Genomic DNA, 17,286 nt, shown 5'->3' with positions numbered 1-17,286 from the left:
AAGCAAGGACCATGGCAGAGAGCATGGTGTCCTCCTTCTCCTCATTCCTAGACTCAGAGCCACGGGGCCCTGAAAACATTCCACCCAGACTAAAGTCAGAGGGAGAAGGCCCCGCTGCCCTGTCTGGAACCTCCAAGCCCTTCCCCACTTACCTGGCCACTCACCGAGCCCCCGATGCAGCTGCTTGGGTTGACTCCCACGGGTCCCCTCACATAGCTCATGACTCGCACCAAGGGACCTGCAGGTCTGTTTGCCATGGCCAGTGTCTGCAGACACGCTGAATATCCATCGACCGGGGGCTGTGACACATGCTGTCTCCTTCCACACGACAGGTTCCCACACCCACAAAGAGGAACAAAGAAGCTGTTGTAAGGTCCTCTCTAAACCAGTCCCATTTTGTTCCTTTCACAGCACCGGTCAGTGATGGCCTGCGGGCCAAACCCAGTCCATGCCCTGCTTTTGTCCAGCCTTGAGCTGAGAAGTGTTTACGTGTTCAAATGGTTGGGAAAAAAAAATCAAAGTAATTCTGTGACACATGAAGATGAAATGACCAGGGTGTGCCCGGGTAGAGCCAAGGCCCCACGCTGCCCACGGAACTCCTAGGAGCTCAGGTCCCCATCGTGGCCACGGAAAGGCAATTCACTCCCCTGCCACTGTTTTTCCAAGACTGACCCAGGATTTCCCTTCTGTTCTGCATCTCTGTCAGTAAATTCCCAGGAACTGGACTTCCCAGGAAAGCACCACTAGGGGCCCTTATTTATAATGTGCCCGCCACCCATGGAGATGTCATTCCTAACCTCTCGTGGCCCCGTCTCCTGTGTTTGATCGGGCAAACGTGACACGGCCATCCTGACCAAATGGAAAACTGCATCGAGGACGACCAAGCCATTTTTCCAAAACAGTTTAATTAAAAAAAGGTGAAGAATCTGAAAAAATTGGGGGGTGGGGGAACCCAAAAGAGCATACCGTGTGAGTCCACTGGCTCAGTCACAAAGAAACACCATCATCAAAAAAGATATTTAAGTTTAATACAAATTTTATACAAAGAAAATGTGAAAAAATACTTCCATATGCTAAAAGCAATTATGCTTCACAAATAAGGCCAGCTAGGCTATTTTTTTTTTTTGACAACTGCAATTCACAAATGTTCTTTCTCTCCTGTTTTCTTCTAATACTCTCTTTTTATTTCTTCTCTAATATGGGTAACTAGCTGGAAACTGTACAGTTCGCATCCTCTTATCAACAATGAAGAGAAAGGAAACGAGACTAAAATGTACAACAGAAGGTACTGGAATGATATCGTACAATTAGTTTTTCTCATATACATACATCACCTTTTTGCTTTGTTCAATGCTTCTTGTTTTACACAACATACAAAATGGTACTACAGCATACGTAGTGTAACAGACAGCACGGCGGTGTCCTGTGTCCTCTCACACTGCCTTTGTTTCATGCTGACATAAAACGTAAAATTCCATCATATAAATAATACATACATGCTTCATCCCAGACTGAAATGTCCTCCGCGTGCGTCTTGCCTTGGACTTCTCACTTCCGCAAAGCACAGCCCGTCTCTTACCAAGTGGGTGTGAGTGTCTTTAAAGGAACCACAAAGCAAAGAAAAGATCTGTTTCAGAGCTTCTGACTTGAATGCTTTCTAAGTTCTTCCCTTCTGCAACTGAGCTGAGCAGGGCTTGTTTCTAGTTGATATTCTGTAAACAAGGACATTGGGTTTTTTTTCCCTTTTATAGGAGTCGAGTCATCACGGAAATCACAGAAAATAAACGAGCTCCTCCACATGTCCTTCTGGTCCAGAGAGCTTATCTTTTAAAACATGGTAACACAGCATTTGAAAGGGGGCCAAAGGCTGGATGTGATGTGCCCACGACAGCACCGAATCTGTGCCAGAAATTCCTGATCCCAATGTGCTGTGTACAGACATAAGAATGGAAACGGCTCACTTTCCCCTGGGCATCCCAGGATGAGGACCTGTGTGCCACGGTGATCCCCACGCCCTCTCCATACCACTGTGACAGGTGGGCTGGCTGACCATCCCTTCTCCAACATCCAAACATTCTTTTTGTTGTTGGGTGTGTTTCTTTTTTTTTATTGTTTTTCTCTCTCTCTTTTTTTTTATAAGTTAAAGTCAATACAAATATAAAAAGGGGAAGGTACTCTAGGCTCAATGACATCCACAAATTGTACATTATTTACATCTAAAGCATAGGTTTCATGTGGGTGGAACAGTCCTCTGTCAAGGCTAATGCTGGACGTGACGTAGTGTGGGCTGCCCTCTGTGCCAGGTGCAAAGGCCAAGTCTGAATGGTTGGCATCCTCCAGTCTGAGGGTGGAGATTCTCCTGTCTCACATTTCTTTGCTGTTTCCGGTTTTCCTGGTGTCTGGGTTTTTTTTCCTCCATGGGATGGGTGACTTGTGCCCCGACGTGTCCCTAGTCCCAGAAGGTGTCCAGCCGAGACTCTTTCGGGATGAGGCTCTTCGAACTGGTGCTGGCGTTGTGCTCAGAGCGTGCTGATCCCCGTTTCTCATCGCTGCCGCTCCAGCAACTGGATTTACTGCTCCGGGAATGGTCTGGGTTGGGGGGAAGTCAACCGGAAGGCAGGTTTTTAGCATTCCTGCCCACTTCCAGTGAATCGGGGCCATCCCTCTGTGTGATCTGCACCTGCTTCCTGGTACCACCTTCCCCGCCCGACTCCACACAACACAGGTGGTCCAAATCCTGCCACCATTTACCGCCCTGAATTTGCGGGTCTGTGGCGTATACGGGCAGAACTTATGTTTTTAGGATTTAACGAGAGCCGATTGGAAAAACAGGAGGGACTCATGCTCAGAGAGAATAAAGGTGAGTGGGGACAGGTACTAAGTTATCGAGGAAGGCACTTCTTGTGTGGTACCTGGGACCAGGCACCCCTCCTACATGACCAGACACCAAGCACCCTATGCCCTTGTGTCCTACCTTGGCCACTAAAAAAGGCACTGAAATTTGGCATTCGATCTACTTACTTCTGTTAATGGAGTTTCTTTAGTCAGTTTACAGGCAACTTGAAAAACGGGACTTATAACCAAACCACCCAAAGCAGAGGAGTGAGGACCAGAATGGTTAAGCCCAGCTGGGCTTAATGGTGAAGACCCACTGGCTCCCAGTAAGGACAAGCTTAAGGGTCACTGAAGGATGCAAGAACCGGAGTAAGACCTACGGGAGCTTCAAGGACACGTGCGCCACAAGGAGCTACATCGTGGCTGAGTAAGATACGAGGACACTGAAGGAAGAGCCAAGTGAGGTGTCTGTCCAACTGGGAGACGGCCCCAGCCTGCAGGCTCAGCGGGATGGCTGACTCTAAGAGACCCCATCATATCTTAGATCATTTACCCAGTTCAGACAGATTGGGACAAAACTTTCTTTTTTAACTTCTTGAGGTGGGGTGATAATATTTGATTGAGAAGAGTCGGCTGTCAAGCTTAGAGACAGAATTGGAGTGAGGGAGCAAGGGACCGTATCATCGCCTAGGGGGTGACCTTTCTGGTGATACGGCAGGCATGTATGTGGTCCTGAGGTCTGTTTCTGCAAGATAAGTAGTGAAGAGAATGATCAAAGGATCTCCCAAGTAACATATTCATTCAGGAGAGAACTCTTCCTAGTCGCTTACATCTGTGACCAAAAGGGGGCAGTACTGTGGTGGGCAGAGGGCGGGGGCGCGGAGGGGCGCCAGGATGGAGCTGTCTTACGGATCCTGAATCCACCTCTTCTTAAGCGGTCTTCCCTACTCGTGATGCCTACACCGTGAGTTCACTGGAAGGTCAGTGATACAGCTGGTTATCACCACAAGGAGAAAATCCTACAACAATGCGATCAAGTCACACTGAGTCTCCCCAGCTCTGCTGAAGGCGGAGGCCAGCTGCGCCACTTAGAAGAAATGGGAGCAGGGCTGAGCTGAGCACAGAAGCTGCATCCCAGAGCGAGGCTGGCCACCTGAGTAACTGCAGAGCCTGACTCCTCCCACGGACCGGACATGGGGCGGTGGTTGATTCGCCCCATCACTGCAGAGGACAATGGGTGTTAGTCTAGGACCCTTTATGAGAAGAGCGAGGATGAGGCCCCTTCAAGAAGCCAGACCAGGGACTTCCCTGACAGTCCAGTGGTTAGGACTCCACGCTTTCATTGCCAAGGGTGTGGGATCGATCCCTGGTCGGGGAGCTAAGATCCCACAAGCTGAGCGGCGTGGCCCCATAAAAAACTCTTTTCCTACTGCGGTTTTCCGATGGCCGCCAGAGGCAAAGCTAAGAAGAAACAAGGCAAAGCAAGACCCATCACTCAGGAGAACAGGAGAAGACACGCCCACAAAGAAAACACACACAGACACACACAAAACGAGCCTTCCGCGTGCCGGGAAAAGTTCCCCGGCAGCTTCCGTGAGGCGGGGTCATACTTACACTTCTGGGCTGGGTAGCTGGGGTGCGGCTGGTGGTCTGTGCTGGTTGGGACAGAGGCAGGTTGCTTGTCACACCTGTTGCTAACTGAAGAGACAGCACAGGCAGCCTCAGCGTCTGGCAGAGGGTTCAAGTCCGCACACCCCCAAGGCCTCGCTACTCTGCTCAGCAACAGGCTACTACTGGTCTTAGTGCTGGGTGGCTGCTTTGTTGATGTCCCCATTTTCCAACTGAACGCATTCACAGGAGACTAAGGCTTTTAGAAATGCATATTAAACCATGAACAGGATCACGGGACACAGCACGGCATTACAGATGGGAAATATGGTGTACAATGACATAAAAGCAACTACGTAAAGCCATAAATACGCAGAATTTTGAAAGCAAAATCCTAGGAACCACTAGCTCTGCCAAGACCTTAATTCAGCCAGGGCAAGGGGAGGCACGAGCACCCCAATTTAGGTGGAAAGCTCCCCCCAAGGAATCCAGATGTTTCAGGGCAAGTAATCACTAATCTACTGCCAAGGCTGATGACAGAACAGGGAAGACAGGGCGACGGAGGTGCATGTGGTGAGAAGGACTGAGGAAGAGGCTACAGATGAGATATCAGTGGGCCACTCCTCGGCCATGACGGAAGGACACCAACAAATAATACCTGAGATGGAAAGGGTCTAAAATGCGTGATAGGAAAAGTGTCTCAATAAAATAACTGTCATAGGGCTTCCCTGGTGGCGCAATGGTTGAGAGTCCGCCTGCCGATGCAGGGGATGCGGGTTCGTGACCTGGTCCGGGAGGATCCCACGTGCCGCGGAGCGGCTGGGCCCGTGAGCTATGGCCGCTGAGCCTGCGCATCCGGAGCCTGTGCTCCGCAACGGGAGATGCCACAACAGTGAGAGGCCCGTGTACCGCAAAAAAAAAAAAAAAAAAAAAACTGTCATAGTGAAGAATTTGGGGGAAATCATTGAAGGTATGATAAAGGAAACATTAAAAAGAAAAAAAAACAACAACCAGAAACTCCAGGGAAAAGTAAGGCTATATACAAAGGTGGAAATGTAATCACAGTAAACATCTGCAACAAACGGCACGATCAGAATGATGGAAACACAGATTATCGTTTGTCGATTTTTTAGGCTCAGCCAACAGCCGAAAGTGAGAAGACCCAACTGAAGTTACAGGAAAGGATGCACATGTTCTCCACCTTGGTGATGGGAGAGTCAAAGTGGGAAGACGGGGCTTCCCTGGTGGCGCAGTGGTTGGGAGTCCGCCTGCCGATGCAGGGGACACGGGTTCTTGCCCCGGTCCGGGAAGATCCCACGTGCCACAGAGCGGCTGGGCCCGTGAGCCATGGCCGCTGAGCCTGCGCGTCTGGAGCCTGTGCTCCGAAACGGGAGAGGTCACAGCAGTGAGAGGCCCGTGTACCGCAAAAAAAAAAAAAAAAAAAAGTGGGAAGATGGCAAGTCTGGATATGACAGGGGTAGGAGAGGTGAGGGAGATGGTGGGCACCCAGAGAGGGGGCAAGAGATACTGTCCCCAGCTGATAGAACAAGAACTAAGGAGGAAGTGTTTTGCTTGACCAAGGTAACCCATAGGCACATCAAACAGTGACTTAAGTAGTTTGGGAGAGGGGTGAGTAGAGAGGTGATAAAAGACCCCAATTATCTTCTAAAGCCAGAAGTCAACAAGCAACGTCTAGATAAAGTCCAGAAACAGAAGTATGGGGAAACACGTTATTTACATTATTTACAAATAAGGAGGTTAAGTGCCAGATGTACCCAAAAACAGCCATGGCGATTGGGACCAGGAACTTTTTCCCAGTACAGTTTTATTTTCTCTAACTATAGTCATCCCTTGGTGTCAGGGATGATACAGGGGATTGGTTCCAGGACCCACCACAGATACTAAATTCCATGGACACTTAAGTCTCATGGTTGGCCCTCCATATCCAAATCCACGGATTCAATGAACCACAGATCATGTAGAACCGTACTGACTATGGGAAAAAAATCCATGTATACGTGGACCCGTGCAGTTGAAACCCATGTTGTTCAAGGGTCAACTGGATATGCATGCATTGCTTTACAGTCTTAAAATGAAGAGACAAGTGAACAGGAAAGGCCCACACCCACCCCGAGGAAGCTCCTACCCGCTACTAAACCTTCCTCCCTCCCGACTAGACCCTCATCTTAACCAGCCTAGTTCCAGAAGAGTATAAAGAGCTCAGAAACCTCAGTGTGTGTCAACCTCTGTAAAGCCCACGTTCCTCCACAAGACTCCATCTACACGGTCAGCAAGCAGTGAGCGCTAGCAGAAACCATCAGACGTAAGAGGAATCAGAAAACGAGCCAGTCTGTCTGCTCTGACGCCAACCATCACCTAGGGTGCTTTGGTGAGTAAATAGGGGAAAGTGAGAAGTCTTGAGCTCACTGTCCCGACCTGGCCTGCAGTGACCTCCCGCCCGGTTCCCTTCGGCCCACACTCCAAGATAACACGGCAGCACTGCCTGGAAACTGCTTTTTCCTCCAGCTGCTGACAATGTGGGACCTTTCCCTCCCTCCCTGCCCGCCCCATCTCATCATTAGCCTCCTTGGGATGATCTTCTCCCCACTCCCCACCCCCGGCGCCAAGTCACCAGCGTCTTCCAGGCTGCTGGCTTCCTCTCTCCAACTTCCCTTTCTACCCCCTCGAACACCAGGGTGCTTGAGGTCGAGGAGGTGGGGGAGGTCAGCCAACAACCGCCCGTGGGCCAAATCCAGGCCAGTGCCTGTTTTTCCAAGTACAGGTTCACGGGAGCACAGGCCCACCCATCTCTTTGTGTGTCATCTGTGGCTGCTTTCATCCGACAACAGCAGTCGAGCAGTTCTGACAGACACTGTGTGGCCCTCGAAGCTTAAAATATTTACTCTCTGGTCCTTTACAGAAAGTCTGCCAACCCCTGAGCTAGGTAACATCTCATCCACCTCGGAACTGGGGTACGATGCGTCTCCCAACCGCCTTCCTGCACGCAAGCTTCCCTGTCCCAACAAATTCCATACTCCCAGGGCATCACTCATCTTCCCAAGGCCCGTTAATCTTCCCACATGGATTGCACCACTTTGCTGCTCCAAAACCACAACAGCACCCCCTGTCTGCAGCAGTATTTCCAACTTGAGCCCTTCTCACTCCACCTTGGCAATTTTGACACGTCCACTCAGTTCATGCTTTTATTTTAAACTCATTTTCAACATAAGTCAAACAGAAACTCTTATATCATCACCAAAAGCAGGAAAGCAATAATACCTGCCATACATAGAAGACACCTCTACAAATCAACATAATGAAAACCAAATTGTAGTAGAAAATTCTAGGTGGGTGCCATGCTGCTGAAGTTAAAAAGACAGGTATCAAAAAAAAAAAAAGAAGAAGAAGAAGATATCAAAGGGATGAAGAAGATACCTTAGCACCAAAGTGAACTTGTTCTCAGAGATGTAACCAGAGGACTGAAAGGGGAGTGAGAAGTGAGTTTTTTCAACAGGTGGTTCAATTGTATTTAATGCCAAGTTCGTGAAGTCAGCTCGTGCCACACCCCCTGGTGCACCCCGAACCTGAATCCCACTTTCCAGCCCTTCAGGAAACTTTCTCCAGCCACCCTAACAAAGGACATTGCTTCTTCCTCTATGCACTAAAAGAAGATGTTTGCTTTTCGGTTGAAGAGAATGACCCGGCAGAGAGAAAGATCCTAGAGCTGAAGGACCTTGAATTAAGCAGAACTGTCCTCACTGAAGACACCTTCTTTGAACCCTTCTGGAATGCCCTCAAACCGGTTTAGGAGGGTGCAGGGGAAAGACCCTTTGGGCTAGAAAAGAGGACAGATCAAACTGCACAGAAGGGGAAAACCAAATGTCAGTGTCAGATAATCCCCCAAAACAGCCTACCAGGTTATCCCTCAAGTAGAAAGAGTTTTACAGAAAGATCATCTACCTAAAAATTTTCTTTTTTCCTCTGTGCTCAAGTACCCTCATCCACTAAAAGCGGGCGTTGGGACGGACCTCAGGGATAGTTTCACAGTTTCATTTCCTGTGGTCATTTCTCTGAGGGCAGAAGAACTGCCCAACCCAAATGCATCTTCTACGCCACCCCAGGTCAGCAACGGAACCCTATGTCTTTGATGTGGAACCCCAAGAAATCAAACAAGTGCAGGTAAATCCTGATCCGTTTGGAGAAGTGCCTGAAAGCCACCTTGCCCCACCACTCCTTCACCCCAGCTGACCCGCCCAGGGCACCCCCAAGGATCCCTAAGGACCCACAGTTTGAAAATCACGGCCCTGCACCCTTCAGCTTCTCTCTGAGGACATGGCTCCCCTTTGCCCGTGTGGACCGTGACAGCACCATTCGCCCACCAGGGAGCAACATACCAGAGCCTTGGTTGGAGCCTAAGAGAATGGAGGAGGGCGTCTCCCTGGAGCCAGAAAGGTCGAGGGTCTAGAAATACAAAAAGAGAGAGATGGAGGCAAGGCACTGGGGCCAATGCAGCCCCCCAGGGAAGCCCAGGGATCCATGGGGGCGCTCGTCACGGCCACTACAGCACCCCCGTGCCCTCTGCCTGGCGTGCTCAGGCCGGGGAGGGCAGGTCAGCCGGGGGGGCCCTGCACCTGTGCCCTTTTCTGCCCTGCCTCCCCAAAACACAGCACTGGGGGCTCCTCACTCAACTCTAGAGCTGCAGCTTCAAGAACACTGGTCCTCAGCTCCCCTCTCTGACCTAACTCCCACCCCAGATTTCTGCCACATCCCAAAAGGAAGCACAACCGTCCCTCAGTACCCGAAGTGGGATGGTTCCAGGAGTCCCCAACGGTACCAAAACCTGGGGATGTTCCAGCTCCTTATACACACAAAAAGCCCTAGTACGGTGAATACAGTGGGCCCTCTGTATCCGAGGATTTCGAATCCATGGATTCAACCAAACATGGATGGAATTTCAGTTAGTTGCATCCAAGGATGAGAAACCCACGGATACGGAAGGCTGACTGCATATTACTTCAAATTGTATCCGTTCACTTTTATTTCACCTTAACCTCTTGTTAGGCAATAATGTCAATGAAATCAAAGGGTTTTAACTGCTGGGATGACTTGCTTTTTTCCTAATAGACATGAAATAAATACATACATAATGACTACAAATGTAAAAAAATGATCAAGGTGCCACCTTAACGTTTGCGTGCAATTACATATACCACACACTGGGCAAGTAGGAGGTGGAACCTGTGTGTCCAAGAGAGCAGCCACCAGCCTCCTGTGACTACCTGTATTTAAATTAATTATAATTCAGTAAAATTTTAAATCCAGGTCCTCAGTCACACTAGCCACAGTTCAAGCGCTCGACAGCTACATGCGGTTAGTGACTCTCATACTAGGCAGAGCAGATACGAAACATTCCCATCATCTCAGAAGGTTCTGTGGACAACGGTGCCCTCAACGCACACCTTGTGAAAAGGAGCCCTGCTAAGACTGTCACCCCCATCTGCAGCCTGAAGACAGACAAACCTCCCTACAGCACAGGACTCGCCAGGGTGGCGGGCACGGGGGTGGGTCTGAGACTCTGCGTGGCCCAAAGGCATGTGGGATGGAGACTCACCGAGCCACTGTCCTTGCTTTTCTCGGCTGGCGTCTCCTTCTCTTTCGAGCTGCTGGTTTCCGGGGGGGGTGCCTGCGTGTTGGAGGAGGTCCCCTGGGATGACTTGTTTAGTGTTTCCGTGTTCACCTCGGCGTCTGCTTCCTGCTGAGGTGCAGTAGCTGAGGGCAAAAGGGGACAGAAGCCAAGTATAAGCCGAGCGTGGTGACCCCCCGGGCCCACGGGGAAGCCCGTTCTGTGCAAACCACCACCTGTAAGAGACGCAGCTGCCACCCAGGCCCACTCAGGGCACAAGCACAGGCCCAGGGTGGCTGGACCAAAGCTTTCCAGACGCAGGAATTCCAGACTGTGCATGAAAATATGTTCACTTCTAAGACTCTGTGATTCAAGTTTTATTAAAGCATTCTGGAGAGAAAAGAATGTTTGTGAAACAAACACCCTGTAAACTGCTGTTCCAATTACTCATTTCATCATTTCTAATTTTAGACCAGTTTTCATCACCCCATGTTTTACCCTATAATAGCAGAGTTGAGCGCTTCTGACAGACCACCCAGGCCACAAATCCTGAAATATTTACTCTCTGGACCTTCATAAAAAAAGAGCTTACCAACCCCTGCTCCAGAGCTTCTCAAATTTGGGTCATTCATGTATCACCTTTGAAAAACTTGCCAATCCGTAGATATACTCCCTTATCATATTATTTATGTTACTTGTATTGAATTTATTTATTTTATTTATTTTCGGGTGCGTTGGGTCTTTGCTGCTGCATGCGGGCTTTTCTCTAGTTGCAGCGAGTGGGGGCTACTCCTAGTTGCAGTGTGCGGGCTTCTCGTTGCAGTGGCCTCTCATTGTGGAGCACAGGCTCCAGGCACGCGGGTCCCAGCAGCTGTGGCTCGCGGGCTCTAGAGCACAGGCTCAGGAGTTGTGGCGCACGGGCTTAGCTGCTCCGCAGCATGTGGGATCTTCCCGGACCAGAGCTCAAACCCGTGTCCCCTGCATTGCCAGGTGGATTCTTAACAACTGTGCCACCAGGGAAGCCCTGTTATTTGTATTTAAATAAAGTATTTGAAATGGAGACTTTTATTTCTAAGCATAGAAATCTAATATTAGCCATAAATAAAGGCTAACTGTAAAATAATCACTAATAAATATTATTAATAAATTCTAACTAGACAGTGTTTCCTGCTGGAGTGTCCTAGGCTGGGATCTGCTTGCTCTGTATTAGAAAGAGATTTCAGGGGACTTCCCTGAAGCCCCCACAGTGCGCCACAACTACTGAGCCTGCGCTCTAGAGCCCACGAGCCACAACTACTGAAGCCTGTGAGCCACAACTACTGAAGCCTGCGTGCCCAGAGCCTGTGCTCTGCAACAAGAGAAGCCACCGCAATGAGAAGCCCTCGCACTGCAATGAAGAGTAGCCCCCGCTCGCCGCAACTAGAGAAAGCCCACGTGCAGCAACAAAGACCCAATGCAGCCAAAAATAAAATAAATAAATTTATAGAAAGAGATTTCAAAGACCGATTAGTTCCAAACCAACACTTTTTCCTTCACATGAGCACTGGGATCCCTTATTTAACGCTATGAGTCCAGGATGGGCTCCATTGTAGGGGGCTGTCCTGTGCATTTTGCAGGGTATTTAGCAGCCTCCCTGGCCCCTGCCCTCTCAATGCCAGCGGCACCCCCCTCGGTTATGACAACCACAAACGTCTGCAGTCATTGCCAGTGTCTTTGGAGAGGGGACAGAGACAAAAACTGCCCCCGGTGGAGAACCAACCACGGCAACTCACATGAAACTAAAGTGATCGTCACAAGCCCCGCACCTTGGCGAACAACACTGTGGCCAAGGAGACCAGAGGTTCAGAACACCTGTGTCTGGAGTCTCGGCTCCATGTCTGTGTGCTGCTCTCTCGTGTGGAAGAGTCACACAGGTGGTGAGCAAGCATGACGAGGGCCCTGTGGTCCAGGGGGAGCCAAGAGCCCGCCCTCCGCAGCCTGGGCCAGGAGGCGCCCCCGGGGCCCTACCTGACTGGGTGCAGGACTTCATGTGCTCAGGCCAGTGGGCCTGCTGGCAGGGGTAGTCGCAGTAGCTGGTGTTCCAGCAGCAGTAGAAGATGGCCTCCTTCTTGCAGTTGGCGCACCACTGCTTCTTCTTGGTCTCGTCCACCGCCTGTTGCTTCTCCAGCTCCAGCTGCTTCTTCACCTCAGCGATGAGCCGGTCCCGCTCCTGCTCTAGGCTCTGCCGCATCTCAGCCATGGTCAGCTCTGTGAGGGGAGGGGAGGGGAGGGGAGGAGGGGGAGGGGGAGGGGAGGAGAGGAGGGGGAGGAGGGGAGGGGAGGAGGGGAGGAGTGGGAGGGGAGGGGAGGGGAGAGGAGCAGATGCCAGCTTCATCACACATCCCCCGGCCCAGGCCGTGGGGTCATTCACACCAGGTCAGAACATGGATTCCAAGAGACTCGGGTGTGGATCCTGGCTTGGAGATGCCCTGGTTGTGTGATACCCCCTGGGTGAGTCACCCAGCCTGCCCGAGCCCCAGTGTCTACATCTGTAAGATGGGCATCCATCAGGCTGACCAACAGAGCTGCTTGTGACAATGAACGTCAGGTGCCAAGGATGCAGACAAGGGGTCCCCATGGGGATTCTGCAGGAAGCCCTCATATAAACCCTTGAAACAATTTCCACTAAACTCACTTTGAATTTTATCGTTAGTATAAGCCTTTTTTTTTTTTTTTTTTTTGCCGTACGTGGGCCTCTCACTGTTGTGGCCTCTCCCGTTGCGGAGCACAGGCTCCGGATGCGCAGGCTCAGCGGCCATGGCTCACGGGCCCAGCCGCTCTGCAGCATGTGGGATCCTCCCGGATCAGGGCACAAACCCGTGTTCCCTGCATCAGCAGGCGGACTCTCAACCACTGCGCCACCAGGGAAGCCCAGTATAAGCCTTTTTTTTCTATCAAATACTTACATAGCACCTACTATCTGTAGGCACTGTTGTAAGCACTTTATAAACATGAACTCCTTTAATCCTTTTATACTACTAATCCTATGAGGTAAGCATTACTATAATACCCCTTTCACAGATGAGGAAACTGAGGCACAGAGCAAATAAGGGCAGAGCTCCGGCTACAACTTGGACATGCTGTCTTCTTGGTGTGTGGCTCTAATCTACCAGACAGGGCATCGTGACTGATCATTAGGCTAACAAAACAACTATCAAACTGCTCACGCTACTGAGATTTCTCTCAATTTTACATCAGACAACAAGTGCAACACCTGGGAGCAACTTGCACACTGGAATAAAAGAAAAATAAATGGTTCCTCGAGTCCTTAAAATTCTCTTCCTGAAATTAAAAAAAAAACACCCTCCAAAAAACCACCAATAAAGAAAATTAACCCCTGGTAAAGATAAAAAGCACTTGTATCCGGACACAACATTTCCAACTAGGCGCCTGCCAACCATGACAAGGTCTGTCCAGCCCACATTTATTTTTTCAAATGTGTGGCCACTATTTTTAAATGAAACGATTCTGCATAAAAATAGATTCCTTGACTCTACAAGAAAAACAGGAAGAAGTGACAACATTCCAATAAACTTCCCTCCTGGCAACGAGGGAAGGGGCAGGGCGGGGGCGGGGCTTCCCTGGTCGGCTTCCGAAGGACTGGAGTTTGCGTGATTTAAACAAGTATCACCTGCAACCAGGTGGGCACCCCTGGGTCTGCCGCCCTAACAGAACCTCCCGGTTGCCAGCGTTCTGACTCTGAGGCGGATACTACTCAAGGGTCTGAAAGAAACTGCTCTGCCTTTGGGGGGAGAGCCTTTTACAATATCCCCACAGAGCGGTAAGCAAAACATCAATCTTATCTATAATCCAGTGGTTACAAGGAGGAAAGTCTGGAGCCACAGCGCCCAGACGTGAACTACAGCTGTGTGACTTTGCACGTGTCTGTGCCTCAGTTTCTGCTGGAAATAACAGACCCCTTTTTATCAGAAGGGTCTCTGTGAGAATTAGCTAATTCATGAAAACTTCAGCCGGTTGCTGGAACACGGTCAGAGCTCATAAGCAGGAGCTGCTACCAAGGCTGTTGTGATGACTTTGTTGCTGATGTTGGTATTTTGAAAAGAGGGAAGGAGGGAGGGTTCCCTTCAGCTCCAGCCTTCATATCTGGTTTCTCCAGGTCAGACTCTCCAGGATGCTGTGGTCTCCCCACCAGCGGTGCATCCCCCTGCCCTACTTTTGATTCAATTCACATCTGGGTCGAACGCCAGAAGTGCCAAGAAGGTCACATCCAGAACCTTCCACAGTGCAGACCAAGTCAGCAGGACTTACCCAAGTTGTGTTTCATTTCCGAGAGCTCCTGCTGGTGCAGCCACTGGAGCTTCTCTATCTCAATCCTCAGCCTGCGAATCTGTAAGGAGAGAGAAAGACGTTTCACAAAGTGCATCCGGGTGCCTTTTACCAACAGGGCTCGGAAGCTGCAGCTCTCATTACAGGGTTAATGTCATGTGCTGAGGCAAAGAGAGGGCAGCCCGTGCTGGCCTCCCCACAGCTGCAGTAAGAGAGGTGGGCGCCAGTGGGTTAACCCAAATTCGGGAGAACTTCTGCTTCAAAAAGCCAAATATGAGTAGTCGGCTGTCTTTTCCAAGAAATGCTCTAGGAAAAGCCACTTAAAGTAAGAAAAGAAGACCAGGTTTTCATAATAAATAGTATGTCGTAGGTCTGATGAGGATTTTGGTCTAAAAATGAAACAAACAAATAAAAACAAGCTTTACTGTATCTCTTACCTAAGATTTTGGGCAGGGGGGTGCATGATCATTCTCTTGAAAGTCCAAAGCTTAACATTTCTGGAAACCATAGCGTATTCTGGGGGGTAGGAGTAAATTTGGGGCCAAATTCATTTGGAGGAAGGAAAATGTAAACCCAATGTGAACTGATACAAGGCTGTTGACAGTGCTGAATAATCACAATGGTTCTCAACCGGGATGATTTTTGCCCCCCTCCCTCCTTCCATGACACTGCAGTGCCTGGAGACATTATAGCTTGTTTCTGGCATCCGGGGGGTAGAGGCCAGGGATGCTGCTAAATGTCCCAGATGGACAGGACGGCCCTCACCACAGTGAATCATCTGGCACCTATGTCAGTAGCGTCAAGTTGAGAAATCCTGATTTATCAAACACAGTGGGAACAACTGTACTGTTTCACTGCAGAAAACATTGTATCTAATTGTGGGAGGGGGCTGCATAGTACCTCATTACAATCTGGAAAATTCTGGCACATATCTGGACCCAAGGTTTCAGGTGAGACATTACGGATCCATACTTTCAACTCCACGCCAGTTAAAATGAACAAAAAGGAATGAAGTATGGTACCAGGTGGGGGTGAGGATGGGGAGGTTTTTCTAAGACGACATTTCCCCTTCTTGTTTGACGTCGCAACACAATCATAAAGGGGGTCACGTCAGCAAAAATACCCAAGGAGATTCACCATTTCTCTTGGGACCTCCCTGAAACCTTTACATTCATGCGGTTCTCTGTTGAAGGCCTATAGGGACACCTTCCTGGAGATTTTTTCCTCTTCGTCTGGGTGCCAGCCTCACCCTGCCAGGTCCTCACAGGTCAATGGCTCTGCATGTGACTCCCCCCAGTTTTCCATCATGACTTTCAATGACCTCTAGAAGTCCTGCCATTGTCATTTCCCATGGTGACCTGTTTGCATCTGGCTTGCAGGGAATTAGCCTAGGAGGGAAATTCAGGGAGGCTTTTTTTTTTTTTTTAAATAAATGATCACTTCCTAAGTGGACATTTCAAAGTTTTAACCACACTCTTCTCTAAGCAATCACCTAAATTAAGGAGGCTTGGGATACACATTCCTGGACAACAAGGATCACTTGTATAAAAAAGTCCAAACTTTGGGAGAAGATGAAGGATACAATTTTACATGGGGTCAAAAGCACTATTGTCCAGTCTCACCAGTGGAATAACAACTCAGGCTCTGGTTTCGGCTGTTTGAGCAGAAGTGAAGTGATTGCACAGAGCAGGGTGTGTCTCCAGAGCACCAGCTTCCTAGCAAATGAAGAAATACCCTCACCACCAACCCCCATCAGCAGAGCGAGCCTGGTGACCAGAGATGGGACCCGAGAGGGATTTCCAGAGAAGCTTCCTCACGGTGCCCCTACAGCAGCCCATAAAACACTCTTAGCAAATAGGGAATGAATGTGTCATCTCTGACCTCGGCTATTGTGCTTCCAGTAGTGTTTTTAGAAAGGTCGTTATATATTTCCGTCATTGTGCCTTTTATTGCATCCATCATCTGAAAGATAAAAACAGAAATGATTCAGGTGATCCCTTCCCTGAGGCTTTTTCTAGATGACATACATCTAAAATTTATCTGCATAAAGCAGTGGTTTCTCCGCTGGGGGTGATTTTGTCCATCCTGGGACACTTAGCATTTTTGGTTGTCATGGCTGGCGGGGGAGGTGGAATCTAGGGACGCTCAAAACACCCTACCATGCTCAGAACAGCCCCTGCCACAAAGTTATCCAGCCCCACATGTCCCTAGCGCCAAGGTTGAGAGCCTGGTATGAACCAGACAGGGTAGGAATCACCCACAAGTTCCCTGTCCCACATCATGGGAGTAGTTCATAGCCATAAAGCTAATTTATAGCCACAGGTTAAAGTGGGAAGGCTGAATTTGGCCCCAAGATGGTTTGGCCAGCACAGTGGGCTCGAGGGAGAGATTGTTTTGCTGCTGTTGGTTTTTTAAAATTGTTTCTCCTTAAAAAAACTATCATTTTACTGAGATATTCATATACCATACAATTCACCCATTTACTATGTACAATTTAATGGCTTTTAGTCCATTTGGGGTTGTACATCCATGACCACAGTCAATTTCAGAACCTCTTCATCACCCCAGAAAGAAACTCTGCTCCCTGTGAGCCTTCACCCCCCAATAACCCCATGACCCCCCGCAGCCTCTGATAACCACAAATCTGCTTTCTTGTCTCTAGATCGAATCTAGATTATTCCATATACATGGACTCACATAATATTTGGTCCTTTGTGACTGCCTTCGACTTAGCAGAAAGTTTGCAAGATTTGTCTGTGCCGTATTCCTATTTAGGGATGAATAATATGGTCCACTGTGTAGATCTAGCTGGTTTGCTATTTTAATGCTTTTGGTCGGGGCATGCACTGCCTTTCCAGTGTGTTTCCCATCTTCCTTTTCTTTAACTATTTGAC

General features: G+C 49.3%; 1 protein-coding gene across 10 annotated transcripts in view; it reads right to left on the bottom strand.

The window, feature by feature from the left end:
* Nucleotides 1-886: 886 nt before the first annotated feature.
* ZMYND8 (zinc finger MYND-type containing 8) overlaps nt 887-17,286 on the bottom strand; it is a 134,075-nt gene continuing 117,675 nt past the window's right edge. For all 10 annotated transcript variants that reach the window (XM_060119812.1, XM_060119809.1, XM_060119815.1 and 7 more), the window contains 7 exons: nt 16,274-16,354; nt 14,375-14,453; nt 12,074-12,313; nt 10,055-10,212; nt 8,838-8,904; nt 4,450-4,533; nt 887-2,589 (listed from right to left, as the gene is read on the bottom strand). In XM_060119812.1, the coding sequence (XP_059975795.1) occupies nt 2,450-2,589; nt 4,450-4,533; nt 8,838-8,904; nt 10,055-10,212; nt 12,074-12,313; nt 14,375-14,453; nt 16,274-16,354 (849 nt within the window). In that variant the 3' untranslated portion in view covers nt 887-2,449. The remainder of the gene's footprint in view (nt 2,590-4,449; nt 4,534-8,837; nt 8,905-10,054; nt 10,213-12,073; nt 12,314-14,374; nt 14,454-16,273; nt 16,355-17,286) is intronic.

The sequence above is a fragment of the Mesoplodon densirostris genome, chromosome 16 (assembly GCF_025265405.1).
Source record: "Mesoplodon densirostris isolate mMesDen1 chromosome 16, mMesDen1 primary haplotype, whole genome shotgun sequence".
Classification (NCBI taxonomy): domain Eukaryota; kingdom Metazoa; phylum Chordata; class Mammalia; order Artiodactyla; family Ziphiidae; genus Mesoplodon; species Mesoplodon densirostris.
Note: the sequence above shows the minus strand (reverse complement) of the source record. Positions and strands in the feature narration are given on the sequence as shown.